This window comes from Lepidochelys kempii, chromosome 5 (genome assembly GCF_965140265.1).
Source record: "Lepidochelys kempii isolate rLepKem1 chromosome 5, rLepKem1.hap2, whole genome shotgun sequence".
Lineage (NCBI taxonomy): Eukaryota > Metazoa > Chordata > Testudines > Cheloniidae > Lepidochelys > Lepidochelys kempii.
Genome location: NC_133260.1, coordinates 91,151,388 through 91,172,761, shown reverse-complemented (window position 1 = coordinate 91,172,761; position 21,374 = coordinate 91,151,388). Strand labels below are relative to the sequence as shown.

General features: G+C 38.5%; 1 protein-coding gene across 10 annotated transcripts in view; it reads left to right on the top strand.

The window, feature by feature from the left end:
- The window catches only part of LOC140911615 (terminal uridylyltransferase 7-like), an 89,245-nt gene that overhangs the window by 14,439 nt on the left and 53,432 nt on the right, over positions 1–21,374 (top strand). For all 10 annotated transcript variants that reach the window (XM_073345004.1, XM_073345003.1, XM_073345002.1 and 7 more), the window contains 17 exons: positions 968–1,037; positions 1,971–2,097; positions 3,896–4,015; positions 5,087–5,221; positions 7,760–7,940; positions 8,269–9,410; positions 9,513–9,663; positions 10,432–10,518; positions 12,949–13,049; positions 13,731–13,788; positions 14,410–14,513; positions 17,406–17,495; positions 17,573–17,686; positions 17,813–17,890; positions 19,488–19,665; positions 20,759–20,806; positions 20,897–20,988. In XM_073345004.1, the coding sequence (XP_073201105.1) occupies positions 968–1,037; positions 1,971–2,097; positions 3,896–4,015; positions 5,087–5,221; positions 7,760–7,940; positions 8,269–9,410; positions 9,513–9,663; positions 10,432–10,518; positions 12,949–13,049; positions 13,731–13,788; positions 14,410–14,513; positions 17,406–17,495; positions 17,573–17,686; positions 17,813–17,890; positions 19,488–19,665; positions 20,759–20,806; positions 20,897–20,988 (2,876 nt within the window). The remainder of the gene's footprint in view (positions 1–967; positions 1,038–1,970; positions 2,098–3,895; positions 4,016–5,086; positions 5,222–7,759; positions 7,941–8,268; positions 9,411–9,512; positions 9,664–10,431; positions 10,519–12,948; positions 13,050–13,730; positions 13,789–14,409; positions 14,514–17,405; positions 17,496–17,572; positions 17,687–17,812; positions 17,891–19,487; positions 19,666–20,758; positions 20,807–20,896; positions 20,989–21,374) is intronic.

The window sequence follows — 21,374 nt, the reverse complement described above, 5'->3', positions numbered from 1 at the left end:
TTGTCATGTGTATTCCAACAAATGACTTACCCTGAATCGATAATGGTAGATACTAAATGCATCACTTGTATAAGGCCTAAAGAATTTAGCTGCTTTAGTATTTCGTTCAAATACTAGCTACAGTATGTCCTTTAGTGGTAGAAATTCTAACTGTGTGTTCTCATTCACATCAGGAATGGGGATGCCCCTCTTTTCCACAGGCTAGCTTGTGAGGATGATTTACCTAGCGACATAAGTGTGCATGGTGCTTCTTACTTGAAATAGGACTGACTAGTCTTTGTCCCAAAGTACTTAAGGCCCTATTTTCAGATCTTAGCCTCCTTTCATGTATATACAACTTTGTGCACGCATCTGCACATACGTTTTTGGTGTGCTGATGTTTCGTACACAAGATAGAATGTGTATATGGAAACTCATCACCTGCATGTTGAGGTACTAAAAAAATGCCACTCAGTCCTAATTTATGCACATCAGGGAAGACTGGGTTGAAGCCAGCTGAAAACGGGGTCTTTACAATCTAAGTAGAACATACACAAAGGAAAAAGAGAGGGAGGGTGGCTCCTTTTCTATTTTACCGTGTGTGTGTGTGAGGTTTTACTCTTCTTTCCGCTCTCTCCCTTGTAGCATTTTCTTTAACACAACTGCTAAGTCACTGCCTCCTCTACCAACAATAATGTGATCTTGTTTGGAAACACTGCAAGTTTATATAGTTGGACTGCGTTTTTCCTTTCATATTTTCAAAATCTAAATTAACACAATGTCTGATAGTACTGACCCACCGGACTTAACTTTCTATTTTCGTGCTTGAGTTAGTCAGATTTCTAATTGGAGGTGATCCTTTTATGAGCCAGACTGGTAGACCCAAAATCTATTTCTACTCCTTGCGCTACATGAGTTTCTCCTTAAACACGAAGAATATTATTAACCATGTGCTTAATGTGGCTTTTTCTTTTTTTTCCCCCCCCAGAATCTTTTATTGATGTTGATGCAGATTTCCATGCTAGAGTACCAGTGGTGGTGTGCAGAGAAAAGCAAAGGTCTCAGTTGTCAATTTGTGTGTTCTAATAGCATATAGCAATGTAAAATTACACATACCCACACCTGAAAAAATAACATTTCTGTACTAAATTATTACAGTTCCATGGATCTTGACACAAACATTTATGGGCAAGTCATTCCTAGCCTAGAATAAGAGGGTAAGGGTTATTTCTTCCTCAACCCCCTCTTCCCCAGTCCCCTTTACAAAAATAAATAAATAAAAATAATAATAAAAAAAAACCTTTTATTTTTTCACTGTGCACCCCTCTGCACTGGGGATGATTGCTAAAGTAGAAAATTTCCTTTCTTCCCTTCTAGACGATGCAGATTTAATACCAAATGAAAGAAACCTAAAAAACAATGTAAGGGGAGCTTAAATAGCTTTAGTGCTATGAGGAAAGGAGTGAGGCATTTTGTTTTGCCCACTTACCACATACCACTTCAGATTCATGAAATATTGTGTAACTAGCTACTGATGTAGAATCTATCACCAGTTGTTTGCAGTTCCTTGGTCTTTCATTACTGATTTTTTTTCCTGCACTCTGGAAATAGTTTATGAACTGTTTTAGTAACGGGGTTTGGTACAGTGAAATTATTTTGATTCACGGAAGAAAATGACAATGTGTGATGTTTTAGTTCATTGACTAAATGATTTAGTTGCTTAAAAAAAATCTCCAGAAAGTGAGTGATGAATTGCTGTGAATTTTAAAATGCTTTTGCTCTTGTAAAAGCTTGAAATGTTTAAATTGTAAAACTAAATACACAGGTCAAACTGGTTTTGTTTGCTTCCTTTCATTGTAATGTTAAGCCTCTGAGGCTGTTAAATCTGTCATCATAGCCTCAATTTTGTGATAGGTTGTAAGATTTCATCTGACATACGGCTTTCCTTAAAACACCTGCAGGATTTTCAGGTTGTTTCTTTGTCATTGTAGTGGCCTTGTTTGTAAAGTAAGCGCAGGGAATGAAAATGCTTGTCTGACGACAAACCATTTGGCTACTCTTGGAAAACTAGAACCAACTCTTGTACCTCTAGTGATTGCCTTCAGGTACTGGGCGAAGGTGAGTCTTTTTTTAATAAAAACCGTTCTTTTTGTCCAACTCTTGTGTGATGAGTTTCTCAAAACAGGCACCTGGATAAGAGAAGGTAGGCAGTGTACAAAAGTTTAACCAAGATACATCCTGGTTTTCATGGTGTTTCTCTTTTAGTCCAATGTCCTGCTAGTAAATCTCCAGTTGTAGTTTAGGAATGCGATTGCTCTAAGTCTCTTCTTGGGAAAAAGTTACTCTTTTGGTCTGAAATTTTGCATGATCTAGAGCAGGGGTTCTCTACCTTGGGGGATGCGGGCAGTCACAAACAGATTGTAATTGCCCTGTCCTTCATATGGCTCCATTAGGGGTTGGATAGACGGTGTGCCCTGCTATGGAAAAGGGGCTTGCTGTATGGAAAGCTGAAAATCGCTGGTTTAGATTGAGTGACTCTACAAGAAGAATCTATTCAGTTGCTTCAATGATCTAAATATAACAGTATTTCATGCTTTTAAGAAACTTTCAGTTGCTTTATTAGGTTCTTATAATTCAAAAACGTCTTTGAACTTTAAATGTGACCCACCGGCTTTCCTCCTCTGAGGAATACAATATTTGTTATGTGCAGTATATTATTTTCTTTGCCCATTACGTGCATGCACTGACTGAGATTATCTAATTGTCGCACATATGAGTCGATATGAGTTGCACTAAATTATAGTGTATACAGCAACCGCAACTGTGCCAACTTGCCTTTCCACTTAAAGATCTCTTTACATAGGCAGCGTTTGGTATATGATCATAGAGGTTGATGTGAAACTCTAGCTGGAATTTCTTGACTTTGTACCAAAAAAAATCCACCATAATGTTGCTTAACAAGCTCTTTTGTTACGTGATTGCTGAGAGTCTAACCACATTAATAGCAACGCTTATAAAATATAAAGATGTTGATATGCATATCTTTGTCTGTTAGTCTTTTAAAAAATTGCTTATGAAATCCCAGCTTCTCTGCACCTGAGTACCAGCTGCAAAAGTGCCTCAAGTGCATAGAAGGGGAAGATTATTTGTGAAGAATTCTTAAAATTTGTCATATGAGGTAATTTTCACATTTGAAGTTAATGGAAACAAATTAGGAAGAGTTCATGTGGACAAAATGAGTAGTGGAATCTTTGAGTATTTGGTGCAAGTATGATATGTGTTTGACGGAAGGCAGGGTATGTTTGTTTCATGTAGCAAGTCGCTTTCAAATGGTGAAGTTTGAAGTCCTAAATAAGCCAGTCATCTTTGTGAATCTTAGTCAGTACTCTGGGTATACATACCACATATGCCACCTCAAGTCTTGATTTCTGAAATAGCTTGAGCAGATTACAGTACAAAGATAAGAGTCACAATTCTGAATTTATCATACCATAACTCTTTAAACTGAAAATGAGCAGTTCGTTAAAGGAGCTGAAGGGAATTATGCCGAGATCTCATTGACGCAATTTCCCTTCACCATCACTGCAAATCCCAACTGTTGCGTACAACCAGTAGCTTGTATGGCTGGAAGATTATCAGATCTGATTATCAGAATGGAATGCATACAAGAAAAGTGATTTCAGTATTGTTCTGCTAGAACACCGGCTGTGATTTTAATAACTCCGTGAAGTCCTTTGGAACCAAACACATCCCACAACATGGGGACAAACGAGTTATGTAAATCTTCGCGCTCTCTTCCGGTATTTAAATTGATGGTTTTGCAAATAGGAGAATGATGATAGATACCAAAAAGACTATTTGTAATAAAAAGCTTGATGCGGAAAAATATTAACGTGTTTCAATTTTTTTTTTACAGCTGTGTTGTGCTGATCGTCCTGAAGAAGGAGGTTTGCCTTCTTACGTGTTTGCTTTAATGGTCATTTTCTTTCTACAACAGAGGAAAGAGCCATTTCTGCCTGTTTATTTGGGATTGTGGGTACGTGCCACTTAAGTCTCATCAATCTGAGGGTGATATTTTCTGTTATAATTGTAAATTATTACTTGCTTGTGTCTTGCCTATCCCTTGTGCAGGAGAGTAAGACACTTAGTCACCAACAGCAAAATATCAGTATAGTTTTTGTGTGCATAATATATGTGACAAGAACATGCCACAATTAAGTTTGGTTGAGCAATTTTAATTCCTCCCCCTTGCGCGCAAGCATTATGACGCAGTCTTTAATTACGTGATCACATATTATTTTCCACAGGATACTAGCCTCATTCAGTGCACGGAATGGACAGTGCTCACTTAATGAGCAGTTATTCGCTCTCTTTTGTTTTCTCATTGTTCAGTGTGTGGCCCCCATCTCCTTGGCTGCACAGTCTTGATTCACCCATACCGCAGGTCCATACTGCGCACTGATGTGGCGGGGGTCCTATGGAAAAAATAATATGCAATTATGTAGTTACAGACTGTATCATCATGCCTGGGCACAAGGGGGATTAATTAAGGTGGTATCCTATGTGTAATTTTTTTCAAAAACAACTCTAACTTTTGAGTGGGACTTAGGCACTTAACGTTTATCCTAGGCCTATAACAGACTTCTTCAAACACTGATCTATTTTCTCATTAGCATATTTCAGAATTGTTTACAGACTTGCTATTTACATACAGCTCTTGATCTTGGTTAACGAGTCAAATCGATGTATGTATAAAATTTTATTTAAAGCCACGTGACGGAACCTCTAACAAAGTAAAGATACCAATATAAATCATAACTAGATGGCTACTGCGTGTAATTTCTTATTTTGAAAATCGACTAATGGAGTTGTAGTGCGCATTGGTGACGTTTAATCAGAAAGCCGATTACCTGGGGAGGAAGAACCCTATCGAATGAGAATTCAGTAAGCCTGTCTTTATTATGGGTATAGTGTGTGATGATTTTTGTACGTCTTTAAAATACTGACTTTTTTCTGGATGATTAATAGTATGGAGGATGTTGGTTTGAAATTCTTCAGATAAAAAAGGTGTCTGGTGTTTTTTCCTCTTTCCCTCTGCACTCTCCAGATTGGAGGATTCTCCTTAAACAAATTAGTAAACTTCAACCTTAAAGATGTTGAGAACGATATCGTGGTCTGGGAGTATAATCCTGCTGTTGATGATGCTGATTCTCCAAAAGAAGCTTCTCCTAAAAGGGGCAAGGTCTGAACCATTTCAGTTACTTCAGTAGTAATCTAGAAATCGCTACTGCTACTCTCAGCAATGACCACCCGTCTTTATTTTAAGTGAAGTAAAATTGTTGATGTATTGCGAAGCTAACCTGCATAATTCAGTGGCTGTGTGCAGTGTTGTGGCCGTGTCAGTCCCAGGATATTAGAGAGACAAAGTGGGTGGTGATAAAAATGTATTACCTCACCCACCTTGTCTCTGTAATTCAGTGACTGGTTTTCTGTTGCGTATGCGACATCTGAAGACAAATGTGACAAGTAGTAGGAGACCAGGAAGTAATTCTAAGTCTTAAGGTATTGGTGATGCTTGCCAGGGATACCCAGGGTTGTAAGGCACCTCGCTATGCGGAAGCCTTTTCTATGCCCACTGTGGATCACTCTCTGACTCCATCAGCTACTGGCAACACAAACTTCCCCTCCAGACCTCCACAGGCCCCACTCTCTCTTTTTCCAGGTTAGTGATAGGCACACTCCAGCACCCGAGTCCTCCAAGCACGCCTACAGTGTCCAGTCCCTAAACCACTGGACACTCACACAATTACCAGACCCACTGTTCCCAAAGGAGCAGTTCACCACAGCTTCCCAGTTACTCCTTAGACCACAGCTCAGCTTAACACATGGCACTTAAACTTATACTTGTTTTCACTATAAACAAATCTATGAGAAAAGAGCCAAGGCCTAAACTTAACGAACAACACTTTTTTCCTGTCTGATAAAGGTTGTCTCATCCAAAAAATCTTTCTCCCGGCTTTTAGCAGCAAGGTTGGTTGTGACCCTCTGTTCATAAGAGAAGCATGCTGTCAGCTTGTCTCCTAGGTGAACGATGCAATTTGTCTCTCTACCGTTACCGTACAAAAATCCATTGTCTTAACTTGTGAACAGGATTCCCCTTCTCTCCTCCCATTCGTTGTTTTTTCCTCTGTGCTCCTTTCTTGTCGGTTTTTACGATCTCTTGATTAGCCTTGTGCTCAGATAGTAGGTGGGCTTCCATTTGTGAAGTAGACCACACATAATGCACTTGACCAGCCAGCCAGAGATAAGCATCTCTTCTCGCTTGCCTGGCAGGAGTATGCTGATCCCCTTCTGGTGACCTGCCTTAACTCGCACTGAAAATTATGTGCTTAAGGTCTATGTATACGTAACTCCTTACATATTATCGGTACACACATCTCACAATGATTATGCTGACCAGTGTGCCACAGGTTTTCATTAGAGACCGCTTCAGTGAACCAGTATGTAGATACCAGATCCCCTGTGCCTTCAGCTAGTTGGCACCAAGAGGTCCCAGGGTCACAGTCCTGGGTTGTTAATATTTCTTAAAGTAGGGGACAACTGTAGTTGACAGAATTCCAAAAATCCTTTTTCAGACTTGACTATGTCAACTGAGTAACTCTTAATTTCAAACTACTATTTTTCTTATCTAATAGCATTGCTCTTTTTAGAAATAGCATAACTGTATAAATTCAGTCCAAATCGCACATGGGAGTGTTTTATAATACAGAAGTTACATAAACTTAATCCAACAATGGCTAACATTTATGATGTTTTAAGTGTAAAATACTCCATGATCTTGTCTAAAAAGATCTTATTTGGTAAAATACTAAGCAATCTTTATATAGCAAAAATATGAAATCCTTTTAAAAATAATTTGTGCTGTGTTTATAAATCAGAGCCATTATAAAATTCACGTAAACTAAATTCTTACAAGTATATTAAGATAATGTATAGCCGTAAAAGCTAGGACCGCCTGAATCTAAGGAAAAGCATAATGTACTCTAAAAGACTGTGTCAATAATTTGTCACAATACCAAACTGGATTAGCACTGAATCCCAGCATCCACGTCTTTTGCTTCATGCCAAATTATTGATGGTTAGCCCTAAGAAACAACTCCAACCAAAGAGGACAAACTTTCAGAGTTGGCAGAATAAATATCCACAGAGATTTTAAACTGTGTAATTTGCTCTGTCTGTCGCTTCCCCTTCTTGCTTGAAGTGCCCATTTTGTGTCTGTACATTTAAGTGACCATACAGGGTGATTCTTTCTGAAGAATGTTTTGCATTTGATGAGGCTATATCTTTCACCCTAACTGAGGTTTTTATGCTCTGAAATGCTCACTTTGAAGTGTATTAATGATAGCACAAGAACATTTTTATTTAAATACACAATCATGATTCATATTAGCCATAATCATACATGTCACTGTCCAACCGTTATTACATTTGATTTATAAGAGTTTGAGGTGTTAGTGTAAATCAAGATAACTATCTCTTTGAATTGTCCTCTTCTGTAGCTGTAAAATGTGTGTTTAACTCTCATAATGTTGTAGTTTGCCTTGTTTGAGTAGAGCATTAATTTTTATTGTTGAGACCTGCACACTCGTCGCAGACGTGACTGTGTGTCAGTGAAAAGCAAGTTTAAGACTGGCAGAATGATTTTTCTGCCCCATAAAAGAGGGTTTTTCATCCACCTTAAAACTGAAAAACTGAAGAGGGTTTTGTTTCTAATTAACAGGTTCCCTTAGTGTTTGATTCAGGACACCAGTGTTCAGCACCAGTTGGGCAGCTTTGGGTAGAACTGCTTCGCTTCTATGCCTTGGAGTTTAATCTGGCTGATCTGGTCATCAGTATACGACTCAAAGAACCAGTGTCTCGTGAATCAAAGGACTGGCCTAAAAAGCGCATGGCTGTGGAAGGTACCTGAAGTCTGTCAATTAAGACTTATCGGCCCTCTGACTTACCAAGTACGCTGTCAGATATGTTAGAAAAACAATTTCAGGCATATGTTTCTGTGTGATATTATAAAATGTTTTAAACATATACAGTTTCCTCCACAAAGTCTAGAGCTCTCTTTATTGCTAATGCGTTCCTAAAACAGATCATTAAATTAATTGACAATATATCTAAAATTTGTTGTAAAACAAAACAGGACTAATCAAACCTGTCTTTGCTGCTTCTTTATATCCATCAATGAAGTGTTAGACTTTTGTATTCAGTTAGCTCCTGGCTTTCTTTTTCTTTCAGACCCTTACTCAGTAAAGAGGAATGTGGCAAGAACTCTGAACAGTCAGCTAGTATATGAATATATTCTTCACTGCTTAAGGGCAACTTACAAATATTTTGCCTTGCCCCACAAAAAACCTACAAAATCCAGCCCCCAAAAGCCTTTGAACGTCAATGAGGAGACATCACAAAGATTAGAACCTGAAAAGGATGCCATAAAGCATGATGCCACCGATACGCAAAACATAGCTGACCAAATGGGGGAAGTGGTAGCAGCTGATTGTATTAATATTATTGATAGAAGTATAGACACGCCTCAGGCATGTACAGTTGATCCTTCAAAGGTGTTTGTCTCTGAAAGCGTGGCCAAAGAAGAATTGGCAGATGATATAGGACATTTGGGAATTGCTCAGGAAGATTCAGACTTTGTAATTGAAGAGATGATTTCTGGTGATAATGAGAACTTCAAACCAAGCTGTGTAGAGACAGAAAGTGGAAATGAGGAGGAGGAGGAGGAGGAGGAGGAAGAACATGACCAAGATGAGAAATGGCAGAAAAATGTGATAGTTATTGATCAAGGCTTGGATGACTACAGTGAAAATGGAGATCTCCCTATTCCAGCAAGTGAGCATGATATTGAAACATACGGTATTTCGGACTCTGAAGGTGTTCAGAGCACTGTAGTCAGAGAGAGTGATGAGTTTGGTTTAGAGTGCAATGTAATACTCGACGATAAGGCTGACATGGATGAGGAGAGCACAGAGGGGACTGATGAACTGGATGATTCCCTGAACAAACGTGCACCTTCGTTATCTGAAATAAATAACTCGGATGAGGAAGGAGAGGAAGAGGAGGGAGAACAGAGTTTTCTCCTAAACCAAACAGAATGTGGTGGGATTGTGACTGGACAAGATGATGAGCTGGACAATACTTACACTGCATCTGGGGATGAAGATGCACTGTCTGAGGAAGAATTGTCCGTCTCTGTTAAATATGAAGAGACAGAGCTGGGAAAACATGTAGATAAATCTCTAAGGGTAGATTTGAATGAAGAGGATTTTATAGAGAAAGGAAGCCTTTGTGAAGAGGACATACTAATAGGACAATTTATGGAATCTGAGCTCTTTTATGAATTTAATAAACCCGCTTTCACAAAGGGCAAGGTAAGCTTTTAACATCTAACCACCAGGAAATATTACTAAGTATAGTTCTGATTCATGAAAGGGCCGTAGACTTAAAAAATGTCTTGCTTTCTATTCACGCAGTCTCCTATGGTTGTATGTAGCTTGTGCAGACGAGAAGGTCACCTAAAGAGGGATTGTCCAGAAGACTTCAAAAAAATTGAGCTAGACCCTTTGCCAGCATTGACACCCAAGTTTTCAAATATTTTAGATCAAGTTTGCATCCAGTGTTACAGTAAGTCATCAATACTGCACTCTTTCAATATGTTTATGGAAAATATGAATTAGTCAGCTAGATTTTAATAGTACTTTAGGGAATTCTCTGAGGTCAACAGCATCAGTGGAGCTGGGTTTTGAAAGTAGCCAACTTAGTACAACAGGTGAGATTCTGTAGGGTAATGACATTAGTTTAATTGCTAAATTGCACCTGATACTTGTTATATTCATAAGTCTAAATTGTACCTCCAAAGAGTAAAAATCCAAAGTGCGTAGGCTGATCTCATGACTCCGTGAACTAAACATGGAGTCAATGAAAGCTGCTGGATATTGGATATTCCTGAAATTTAGGCATCTACACATAGACTTCAGAGCCTATATGAGGCATCCTTTTTCCAAAAATGTTGTCTGACTCTCTTCAGTGCGGTTCTTTGTGTGATATTTTGTATCTCGTTACCAGAAATTGCTGTTTGAAAGAACAAAGGCAGGACCATTTCTAGAAAGAACGATACGCTGACTTCAGATTTTTTGAACCATTCTTCCTCCCTCTGCCCCCCCCCCCCCCCCCGCATTCATTTGATCTTGGCACCCTTCACTTCTGACTAGACAAAACGACTGTTTTCCTAATGTATTTTTTTGTTTGACTTAGTATTTCTCTGCTTCTACCCACTCTTCCCTCTCTCCCCCTCCCACATCAATTTCCTTTTTTCCCCCTTCCTGTCACTTAACGGTGGCAATGTTTTTACATATTTTGCCTGAATGGGTGTGTTTCTGGCTTTTTTTGAAGAGGATTTTGCTCCAAATATTATAGAGGATCAGGCTCGTGAACATATACGGCAAAATCTGGAAAGCTTCATCAGACAGGAGTTTCCAGGTAATTGTGCAGCTTCTTTTCATACTCCTATTTAGTTTTTTTTTAAAGTTTCACTTTTTTAGCATTTTCAACAATTTCATTGTACCAGTGTAAAGAACAACGTTAGCTAATTTAAACTTCTTCTTAAAATATTCTGTTTAGTTGTTTAAGACTCTGCTATAGGACTTCAGATTAATTGGGAATATTTTCTCTTGCAATAATCTCAGCTCGCTGTTAAAGCTTGAAGTTTCCACCTCATACGTTATAAAAAAAAAATAGAAATGGACATGTTTTTGGAGCTTTTTGTTTGTTTGTTTTAAGAAAGAGCACAATCTCAAGGAGGCAGGGCATAATCATAGAATATCAGGGTTGGAAGGGACCTCAGGAGGTCATCTAGACCAACCCCTGCTCAAAGCAGGACCAATCCCCACCTAAATCATCCCAGCCAGGGCTTTGTCAAGCCTGACCTTAAAAACTTCAAAGGAAGGAGATTCTACCACCTCCCTAGGTAACGGAATCTCCTTCCTTTGAAGTTTTTAAGGTCAGGCTTGACAAAGCCCTGGCTGGGATGATTTAGGTGGGGATTGGTCCTGCTTTGAGCAGGGGGTTGGTCTAGATGACCTCCTGAGGTCCCTTCCAACCCTGATATTCTATGATTATGCCCTGCCTCCTTGAGATTGTGCTCTTTCTTAAAACAAACAAACAAAAAGCTCCAAAAACATGTCCATTTCTATTTTTTTTTATATCCTGTTGATGAGAAAAGATCATGACATCAGCAGGCACAAACAATAGCTGTTTAAGTAACCAGTAATCACAATTTTATAACAAAACTTTCATAACTAGCATTTTCATCTCAAATTCGTGAGTCAAAGTTCGCTGTTCCAGTCATTGTATTCATTCTTGTAAGACTGCTACAGACATTCTGAAACCCCTGGCACCCCACCTTGGAACCTTGATCAGGCCAAAAGTATCCCCTTCCTTTTCAGTTCATCTAAGAACTAGCTTTATTTTTCTGCCCTTATTCTCAGTGTAGAAAGAAAAATGTACTGCCTGTCCATCACTCTGGGAGTATTCTAAAGCAGAGACATAACTCTTGGCTCTCAGCAAAGCTCCGTAGACTGGAGCTACGGTTTCTATTTCTGGAAATATATACGGTAACCACCTGGGCTTCAGTTCATAGTCTTGCCAAATTTGTATGCAGGCTGCATGTGGAATTTTTGGCCAAAGATTGTTGCATCTGTAAAGACTTGTCGTAACCCAAAGAGAGTTCTTGTATCGCTTATCCAGATCCTCAAGGATTTAGTCAAATCCTCGTGCTGCTAATCTAGTTAGTTTGCCACTTAATTTGTTCCTGGGTGTGTCGGACTCCTATTTGATCCTGGGTAAATTTCTTAATCTCTGTGTCTTCATTCCAATTTGTAAAATGGGGATTCTTCCCTGCCTCAAAGGGGTGAGGTGAAGTTAAATTCATTATTTCTGAAGGATTCCGGCACTGTGAGTATCATAGTTACACAGGAAGTCGCATTCAATTATCACAGTGTTTTCTTCTGGCCTTGAAATCTCTGAAAAGTCAGTAAATATATTAACTTTGATACCTATCCTAAATTTTATATTTAATCTTAATTTTCATTGTACACTGAAGACTGGTGGCTTGTCACCAGAGGAGGGTAGAGGTGGAGGGCTGTGCTAATCACTGATTTAATTACTTCCAGGCTCTCTTTTCCAGTCCAAATCCCCATTACTATTCAGACTGCCATAGGGGCCTGAAAATCATCTATCACTACTGCACCTGCTCCGTAAACCCCTGCAGGTTACTAAATTTGTTCAAAAAATTAACAAAAGCCAGAAAAGAGACATTGCAGGGATAGGTTTCAGAGTAGCAGCCATGTTAGTCTGTATCCGCAAAAAGTACAGGAGTACTTGTGGCACCTTAGAGACTAACCAATTTATTTGAGCACAAGCTTTTGTGAGCTACAGCCCACTTCATCGGATGCATAGAATGCATATATGTCGTCTTACTATACGTTCCATTCTGTGCATCCGATGAGGTGGGCTGTAGCCCACGAAAGCTTATTGCAGGGATACTGTCATCTTGTAAATCACATTGAAATATGAAAATTGTGTGCATACTCTGGCTATAAAGAACACCTGTTCGCGAATCCTTTTTTTCTTAATGCCAAAAATGATGAAAATTTTGCTGTACGGTTTAGTCATTGTTTTGACACAAATGCCTTTTAATTTATTACTCTAAAAGGTACTGAATTAGACCAGTAACTGTACAGCATTATCGTCCATAGACAATGAAGAAATATGCCCTATATTTAATAACTATTCCTTGTAAAGTCCATTATTACCGAAAAATGGTGTTCAACATTGGCCAAATCAGACCCTAGCTATTAAAACTGAACTGATGGTGTATCAGATGTGGTTATAGTGTTGTGTCCTTTACAGGAACCAGGTTGAACTTGTTTGGCTCATCAAAAAATGGCTTTGGCTTCAAACAAAGTGACCTTGATATCTGTATGACAATTGATGGACTGGAAACTTCTGAGGTAGACTTAGAGCTCTTTTGTATAACTTGTACTGGTATTTTATAGATAGAGCTATTGTTGCTGTGACCACTGTCTCGTGACATCCTTTTGCAAAAAGGACTTGCGCAGTCGCTGAAAAAGGAAATAGAACTTCTACCAAAAAACGTAAATTGGCTAGTGTCTTGCTGCTGTGTCGGCTAATCCGGTTTAAGATTTTCTTCCTTTACCGTTGAGCTTATTCGTAGATTCTTCAGTGAAATGTTAATATTGTTTGACAGGGAAATGTATGAGGTACATTGATTCAGCATCACAGTGTTGATGCATGGTAAGGTAGAAAACGAAGATGGGGTGAGAAAGAAGCAAGTCTTTTTCTTTTTGGTTATATAAATTAGCACATGCTTTAAATGCATGTTTATGCATGCATGAACTCTTTTAAGAACATTAGGGTATCGTTTAGTGTTGACTTGAAAATACGCTACATTTTGAAACTGTCTGGTATGAATGCCGCTGAGTGTACAATTTAGGTGTCTTTTTAATGATATGGCTTTGAGCCTAATGACGGGCAATGAATGGCACATGAACTGAAATGGCTTGGCTAGGACATGGTCTAATAGTAATGCTTACATATAGCTTTTCTATAATTTTGCGATGGGCACAAAACATTATCAGTGCACTGAAATCTTTTTTCCTCTCCTTTTTCAGGGACTTGATTGCATAAGAATAATTGAAGAATTAGCCAGAGTGCTTAAGAAACATTCAGGTACCTTCCTAGAGAATAAGAGTGGATAGTTCTGTGTACATGAATTTGTATACTATTTATGGAGTCAGAAGGTTCAGGGGTATAAGTACACAGATATCATTAAGATAACTAATGCACTGAAGAGTTCAGTGTTAGCAGGATTGGGGACTTAGATTGTGAACATTTGTAGACCTTCATTGCATGACCAGGCCCATTTGAAGGGTTCTAAGGTTTATAGAACCAGGCCTAAATTAGACTCTGATACTGTGTTAATAACATACGTGAAAACAAGTCCTAAGTTACACGTTTGACCCTTCGGACAGTGGTTATAGGTTTGTATTTACATATCCATTTTTTTGTTTGTTCACAAGTAACATTAATAATAATATTAATAATGCTGAAGCTGGCACACACTAGACATTACAGTTTAGCGTCACAGTATATTCCTGTAAAAATCACATGTAAATGCCTTTTTATGAGGATTTCATTCACTCTGTACCAGATAGGTATTTATGCTATTTTGCTATTTAAACAACAATTTAGTTTTCAGCTAATGTTAAATGAAAACTAATGCCAGAAACGCTATGAATAATGAATATTCATTGTATTAAAGTGAAAGCCAAACTTAATATTCCTTCCTAGGTCTAAGAAATGTCTTGCCAATAACAACTGCTAAAGTGCCAATTGTCAAGTTCTTCCATGTGAGAAGCAGTCTTGAAGTAGATATCAGTTTATATAATACACTGGTAAGATCACGATTATAAATCACCTATTCCAGTTAGATTTTGAGGTTCTAATCCTCCATTCGACTCTTTCTGGGTGAAGTGAAAGGAGGCAGAGCAGCTGTTTTCTGCTAAAATTGTACGCTAGTAGTAAATTTAGTTAGCTTAATAATAGCAAACACCAGTGTTTTGGGGTGCATTGATCCTTTTGTAGGACTTGGAGGGAAAGGCGTAACATCCTGGGCAGCGAGAAGACCATCGCTGCATGTGTTAAGTGTGGGGACTGTCACGGTATCAGGGCTGTCTCATCTCTAACAAAATAAGTCGCTTTCCATTGCACGCTATGCTCTGGAGAATTAGGCTGGTGAAAGGTGGAAAACATTAGCTGGAAACAATCCTCCTTTTACCAGATTCAAATCTGGCCACACAAGCCTTTTTAACTTGGAGGGTTTTAACCGTAGATTATCTGGATTATGAAAAGCCCCAGGTGCTACAGTTAGCAGGACTTTGAGAATGGTCCCAAACCCGGCTCGCCTTGTTACATTCTCCATGGAAGCAAAATTTATGTCCCAAGTACGTGGCCAAATGTTTTAAAAAACCTATTTAATCAGTGACTCTAGACTTCAAAAGCAAATTCATTGAGACAGTAAGTCTCTGTATCAGCTGAGGGAGATTATTTTAAATGCTAGGTGTGGTGAAAGCCTGTTCGTCAGGTTACGCGTCTGTATGTGTCAGTTGGTAGTGCCTGCATTTCTGGGATGAACTGCATTTGTGGGTTTAGGAACTGCCCCAGAATTTATGCTCTGCCACATGCCTTAGAAATACAGTAGTAGCTTGATGCTTCACTCTTCTGAGGTATTGCCTTTTGGATGCTTCTGCATATTGTTTGTGAGCAGATGAAAGTTAAGAATCTTGATAAGCTCCTCCCACCAGAGCAGGTGGTAACCGCGCTCTCCTGATGAACGCTTCCTGTCTGAATAAAACAGGTTTTAATGTGCAGAACTCGGTAAGTGGTTTTGCTGAGCTCCAAACAACTGCAGCGTGTGCCTTCTAATTCAGTGCACTTAACAGTTTAAGTTGTAAATAGGTGAAAGTGTATGTGCTCACACATTTGTACACACACAGACACATGTATATTCATACATATTAGGGCTGTCAAGCGATTAAAACGGTTAATTGTGCTGTTAAACAATAATAGAATACCATTTATGTAAATATTTTTGGATGTTTTCTACATTTTCAAATATATTTCAGTTACAACACAGAATACAAAGTGTACACTGCTCACTTTATTTCTTTTTGATTACAAATATTTGCACTGTAAAAAACAAAAGAAATAGTATTTTTCAATTCACCTAACACAAGTACTGTAGTCCAATCTCTTTATCATGAAAGTTGAACTTAGAAATGTAGAATTATATACAAGAAAATAACTGCATTCAAAAATAAAACAATGTAAAACTTTAGAGCCTACAAGTCCACTCAGTCCTACTTCAGCCAATCGCTCAGACAAACAAGTTTGGCTACAATTTGCAGGAGATAATGGTGCCTGCTTCTTGTTTACAACGTCACCTGAAAGTGAGAACAGATGTTCGCATGGCACGGTTGTAGCCGGCGTGTCAAGATATTTACGTGCCAGGTGCGCTAAAGATTCATGCTCGTGCTTCAACCACCATTCCTGAGGACATGCGTCCATGCTGATGATGGGCTCTGCTCGATAACAATCCAAGGCAGAGCGGATAGACGCATGTTCATTTTCATCATCCGAGTCAGATGCCGCCAGCGGAAGGTTGATTTTCTTTTTTGGTGGTTCAGGTTCTGTAGTTTCTGCATCTGAGGGTTGCTCTCTTAGGACTTCTGAAAGCATACTCCATGCATCGTCCCTCTCAGATTTTGGACAGCATTTCAGATTCTTAAACCAGGGGTCGAGTGCTGTCGCTATTTTTAGAAATCCCGCATTGGTACTTTCTTTGCCTTTTGGCAAATCTGCTGTGAAAGTGTTCTTAAAACGAACGTGTCCTGGGTCATCATCCAAGACTGCTCTAACATGAAATGTATGTCAGAATGCGGGTAAAACAGAACAGGAGACATACAATTCTCCCTCCAAGGAGTTCACTTACAAATTTAATTACTGTATTATTTTTTTAACGAGCGTCATCAGCATAGAAACAGGTCCTCTGAAATGGTGGCCAAAGCATGAAGGGGCATATGAATGTTTAGCATATCTGACACATAAATACCTTGCAACACCAGCTATAAAAGTGCCATGTGAATGCCTGTTCTCACTTTCAAGTGACATTGCAAATAAGAAGCAGACAGAGTATATCCCGTAAGTGTAAACAAACTTGTTTGTCTTAGCGATAGACTGCACAAGAAGTAGGACTGAGTGGACTTGTAGGCTCTAAAGATTTACCTTGTTTTGTTGTTGAGTGCAGTTATGTAACACACAAATGTACATTTGTATTTTTTTTCATGATAAGGAGATTGCACTAGGGTATTTGTATGAGGTGAATTGAAAAATACTGGTTCTTTTGTTTCTCATATTTACAATGCAAATTCAATCAAAACTAATGATCTAAAGTGAGCACTGTACATTTTGTATTCTGTGTTGGAATAGAAATCAATATATCTGAAAATGTTTAATACACTTCAATTGGTATTCTATTGTTTAACAGTGCGATTAATCGCGATTCATTTTTTTTTTTTAGTTAATCGTGTGAGTTAACTGCGATTAATCGACAGCCCTCATACAGATGCAAGCTTTTCAAGTGCAAGTGGTTGTGAATCATTGTAGGTCTGTGCTCCTCTCAAGGAAATAGGTTGCTTTCAAAGCCTCCCTGATCAGAGGCGTTAGCTAACTACCACTTTTTCCACCTCACGCCGTTTCCCATACTTGACTTCCTTATTTATTTACAGGCCCTGCATAACACAAGACTCTTGTCCTCTTATGCAGCCATTGATTCCAGAGTAAAATATCTGTGTTACACAATGAAAGTCTTTACAAAGGTGAGTAACACTTCAGGCACTCTGAAAGTGATAACAGGCACAGTAAAAAGTTTTATAATTTGCTTTTCTCTTTCCAGATGTGTGACATTGGAGATGCATCTCGAGGTAGCCTGTCCTCCTATGCGTATACTCTTATGGTGCTTTATTTTCTTCAGCAGCGAAATCCACCAGTCATTCCTGCTCTCCAAGAGGTACCGTATGTCAAGAAATAAATTGGTCCCAGTTAGATATTTTTTGGTGCACTCTTGACCAAAATAGGGATCAAAATCATCAAGTCTGAACAGCCATGCTCTAACTAGTTAACTTTCTGTTCTTAGATCTACAAGGAGCCAAAGAAGCCTGAAATTTTAGTTGATGGTTGGAATGTTTATTTCTTTGACAAAATAGATGAGTTGGTGAGTCTTCTATTCACTTTTCTCATACAGCATTATCGTGCAATAACTCTGTAAAGTGAAACTAACCTCTGGTAAGGCATGTATTTGAAAAATGCAGGAGATGAATGTAAAAGGTAGTTACTAACAACGACTTTTGCTAATCTGTTTTACGTACGGGCTGAAAATGAGAGCTTTTCATTTAGTTATATAAAATGTCAGCTATTATTGGACCTAGCTGTGTCAGCCTTTACAATTGGAATTGTGAAGCGATACTTCAGCACCTTGCTTTAGTAATCTAAATGTGTTTAGAACTATGCTGAAAATGTTCTTAAAAGAATCTGCTAAATATTTTTCTGCTGTTAAATGGAGCCAGATACTGTTATAACAGCACATGCCTTAGGACATGATACTTTGTTCAGAGGAGAAAAGAGTAATGTTTCTCAAGACAGAGAGCCAAGCATGAAACTTGAAAGCAGAGTATCTTCTTTGTAAAAGGGCATGCCAGGAAACTTTTGTATAGAACTCAAGAGTAGCAGCCGTGTTAGTCTGTATTCGCAAAAAGAAAAGGAGTACTTGTGGCACCTTAGAGACTAACAAATGTATTTGAGCATAAGCTTTCGTGAGCTACAGCTCACTTCATCATCTGCATTCAGTGGAAAATACAGTGGGGCGATTTATATACCTAGAGAACATGAAACAATGGGTGCTACCATCAATCTCGTTACAGTGTGTATGGTAACACCCATTGTTTCATGTTCTCTAGGTATATAAATCGCCCCACTGTATTTTCCACTGAATGCATCCGATGAAGTGAGCTGTAGCTCACGAAAGCTTATGCTCAAATATGTTTGTTAGTCTCTAAGGTGCCACAGGTACTCCTTTTCTTTTTGTATAGAACTGTACATATTCATATTTATTGGCTTAGCCTAATAAAATACAATCGACCTTCCAAAATATAAATCTCTGAGTTTATTTAAAACACTCAAAGCTGAGATTTCCAAGGCGGTATAGGGGATAAAGCCATTCACTTAAAACTATTTGGCATATAATGGAAATGTGTGGAAATCCCAATTTTGTGCTGTCAAGCTACCATAACATGGTTGGTTGTCTACAGTACAAGAGACCAGTGCACCTGTGAATAAATATTTTTGCAAAACCTGAATGCTTTGCATTCAACAGTAATCCTATCAGGTTTGTTAAAGAATAACCACCGACGTGCCACACTGCTGCTTTCTTCCCTACCTGATGATAAGTGACATAACCCTTCAATGGAATAACTTTGTGTTGAAGGGGCACCCAGCCTAACAGTAAACTAACAATACGCATATCAATTTTGCATGCTATCAAAAATAAACAGCGAGTTGTTTAAAAAGAAGCAACACATTGCTACTCTTCACACTAAAAATACCCACCGACCATTTAAACAGCAAAATTTGAGTATTAACCTTCAAACTATATAAAAGGATGGAAAGTGATTTAGAGTAACTCTAAACCACACTTGTGTATAACCAATTACAATTATGTGTAATCTAACACTCTGAAATGATGACTGTGCATTTGCTTAATCTGTCTGAATCGCTGAATCTCAGAAGAAGAAATCTTTCTCTCTAACTTCCAGCCAGCCTGTTGGCCAGACTATGGTTCAAACACTGAATCTGTTGGGGAGCTATGGCTGGGACTTCTCCGCTTCTACACGGAAGAATTTGATTTCAAAGAACATGTTATCTGCATCAGAAGAAAAAATCTGCTTACAACTTTCAAGAAGCAGTGGACCTCCAAATATATTGTTATTGAAGGTATTGTAGGAATTAATACAGAGCTCATTGATGGATGGAATTGCTTTAAAACCCATTTGAATAAATCTGCTCTTCTCGCATGTTGTTTTTCACTTTTTCATCCTGCTGGATTAGGATATTTCCTCCGGCTAAGTACATTGAGTGAAATCCTGGCTCTCAGAAGTTAGGGACAAAACCCCCCATTGACTTCAGTCGGGTTGGAATTTAGCCCTTATTTTTCAACTGAAATAAAGTTGAAAAGCGAATTTTACGTTTTATTTTGTTTGTTTGAGGGCTGACTATCAGAATGGTTAAGGAAACTGGAATTCAGTCCATAGTCTGTCTGTCTCACTGTGTAATCTTTTCCTTGATTCTTCAGACTCAGAGATTCTTCAGACTCAGAGATGAATGTAAAAGCTAGTTACTAACAATGACATTTGCTAGTATGTTTTGCAGACGAGCTGAAAATGATTTTTAGCTTGCTTCTACTCCAGCTCCACTTAGTTCTTATCATATCCCTTATTTGGAAAAGATTAAGTGTCTAGTTTCAAATCAGTTTGACTGGCTTAAACATTTCTTCAATTAGCTTTCGTATAGCATTATGCAGAATGTTGAAATGATGCAATGCATTATGTTTTAAATCTGTTCCTTTTTGTTAGAAGACCGAAACCCTAATCCAGCAAAGTACGTAAAAAATACATGCTTCGCTTTTATGCATACGAAGAATCCCTCAGAGATAAAGTTTAGTTGAAGTTCACCAAATCTTTAAGTGCTGTGTTGCATCAGGGTCCATATGCGGGAAATCTTGTCAATGCAGACATTGTTTTTCTAGCTCATCTAACTTTGATAGAAAGGTTGCGTGGGTGGGAGGGGTTTCCTCTCACCTTCAAAAATTGCTCTTTTTCAAGATTTTGGTCAATTTGGTTCATAGCTGGACTGCTGAGATTCTGTCTTCTGAATATATCCTCTTTCAGGATATGGAGAAATCAATTTCAGTGTATTGATTCTGCATCAGTAATAGCAACATGAGCTTGTTTGTGTTCATATTAATCAGTTTGGTTCATAGTTCGCTTTCATATGGACTTTAGTAATACCTACAGATTTCTTCACACAGATCCCTTTGATTTGAACCACAATCTTGGAGCTGGCTTATCAAGAAAAAGTAAGTTACCCGGTCCACAAGCATTCCACAAATCCGCTGAGGGTCTTGATTTATTTAGACAATTGATTTTTTTTTTCTTTTATTTCCTAGTGACAAATTTTATAATGAAGGCTTTTATCAATGGCAGAAGGGTATTTGGTACCCCAATAAAAGGATTTCCTAAAGAATATCCCTCAAAAATGGTAAGTGTCTTTAGAATATAGCGATACACACCCACTCTACATTGGTATCTAAATCTCTTACCTACTGTGAAGTTTCACACATGACTCAGATGAAAACAATTGCACTCTATTAAGAACTTCTTGGTAATTTATGCAGGGGAAAGGAGGAGTTTCCTTTCAAATTTCAGTGGTAACTTCCATCGTGGTGGTTCTTTCGGCTTCTGCCTCTAAGTTGTTGATGGGTTGTTTCGGTTTTTTTAACACTTATATTGTGGCAACACCTGTTAACATTAACCAGGTTGGGGCTCCATTGTACAAGCGTAGAGTAAATCGTCGTCTACCCCAAACAGCTTAGTCTAAAATGTGTTGTGTTAAACAGGCTGTCCTAGAGCAAAGCAGCAGTGTGT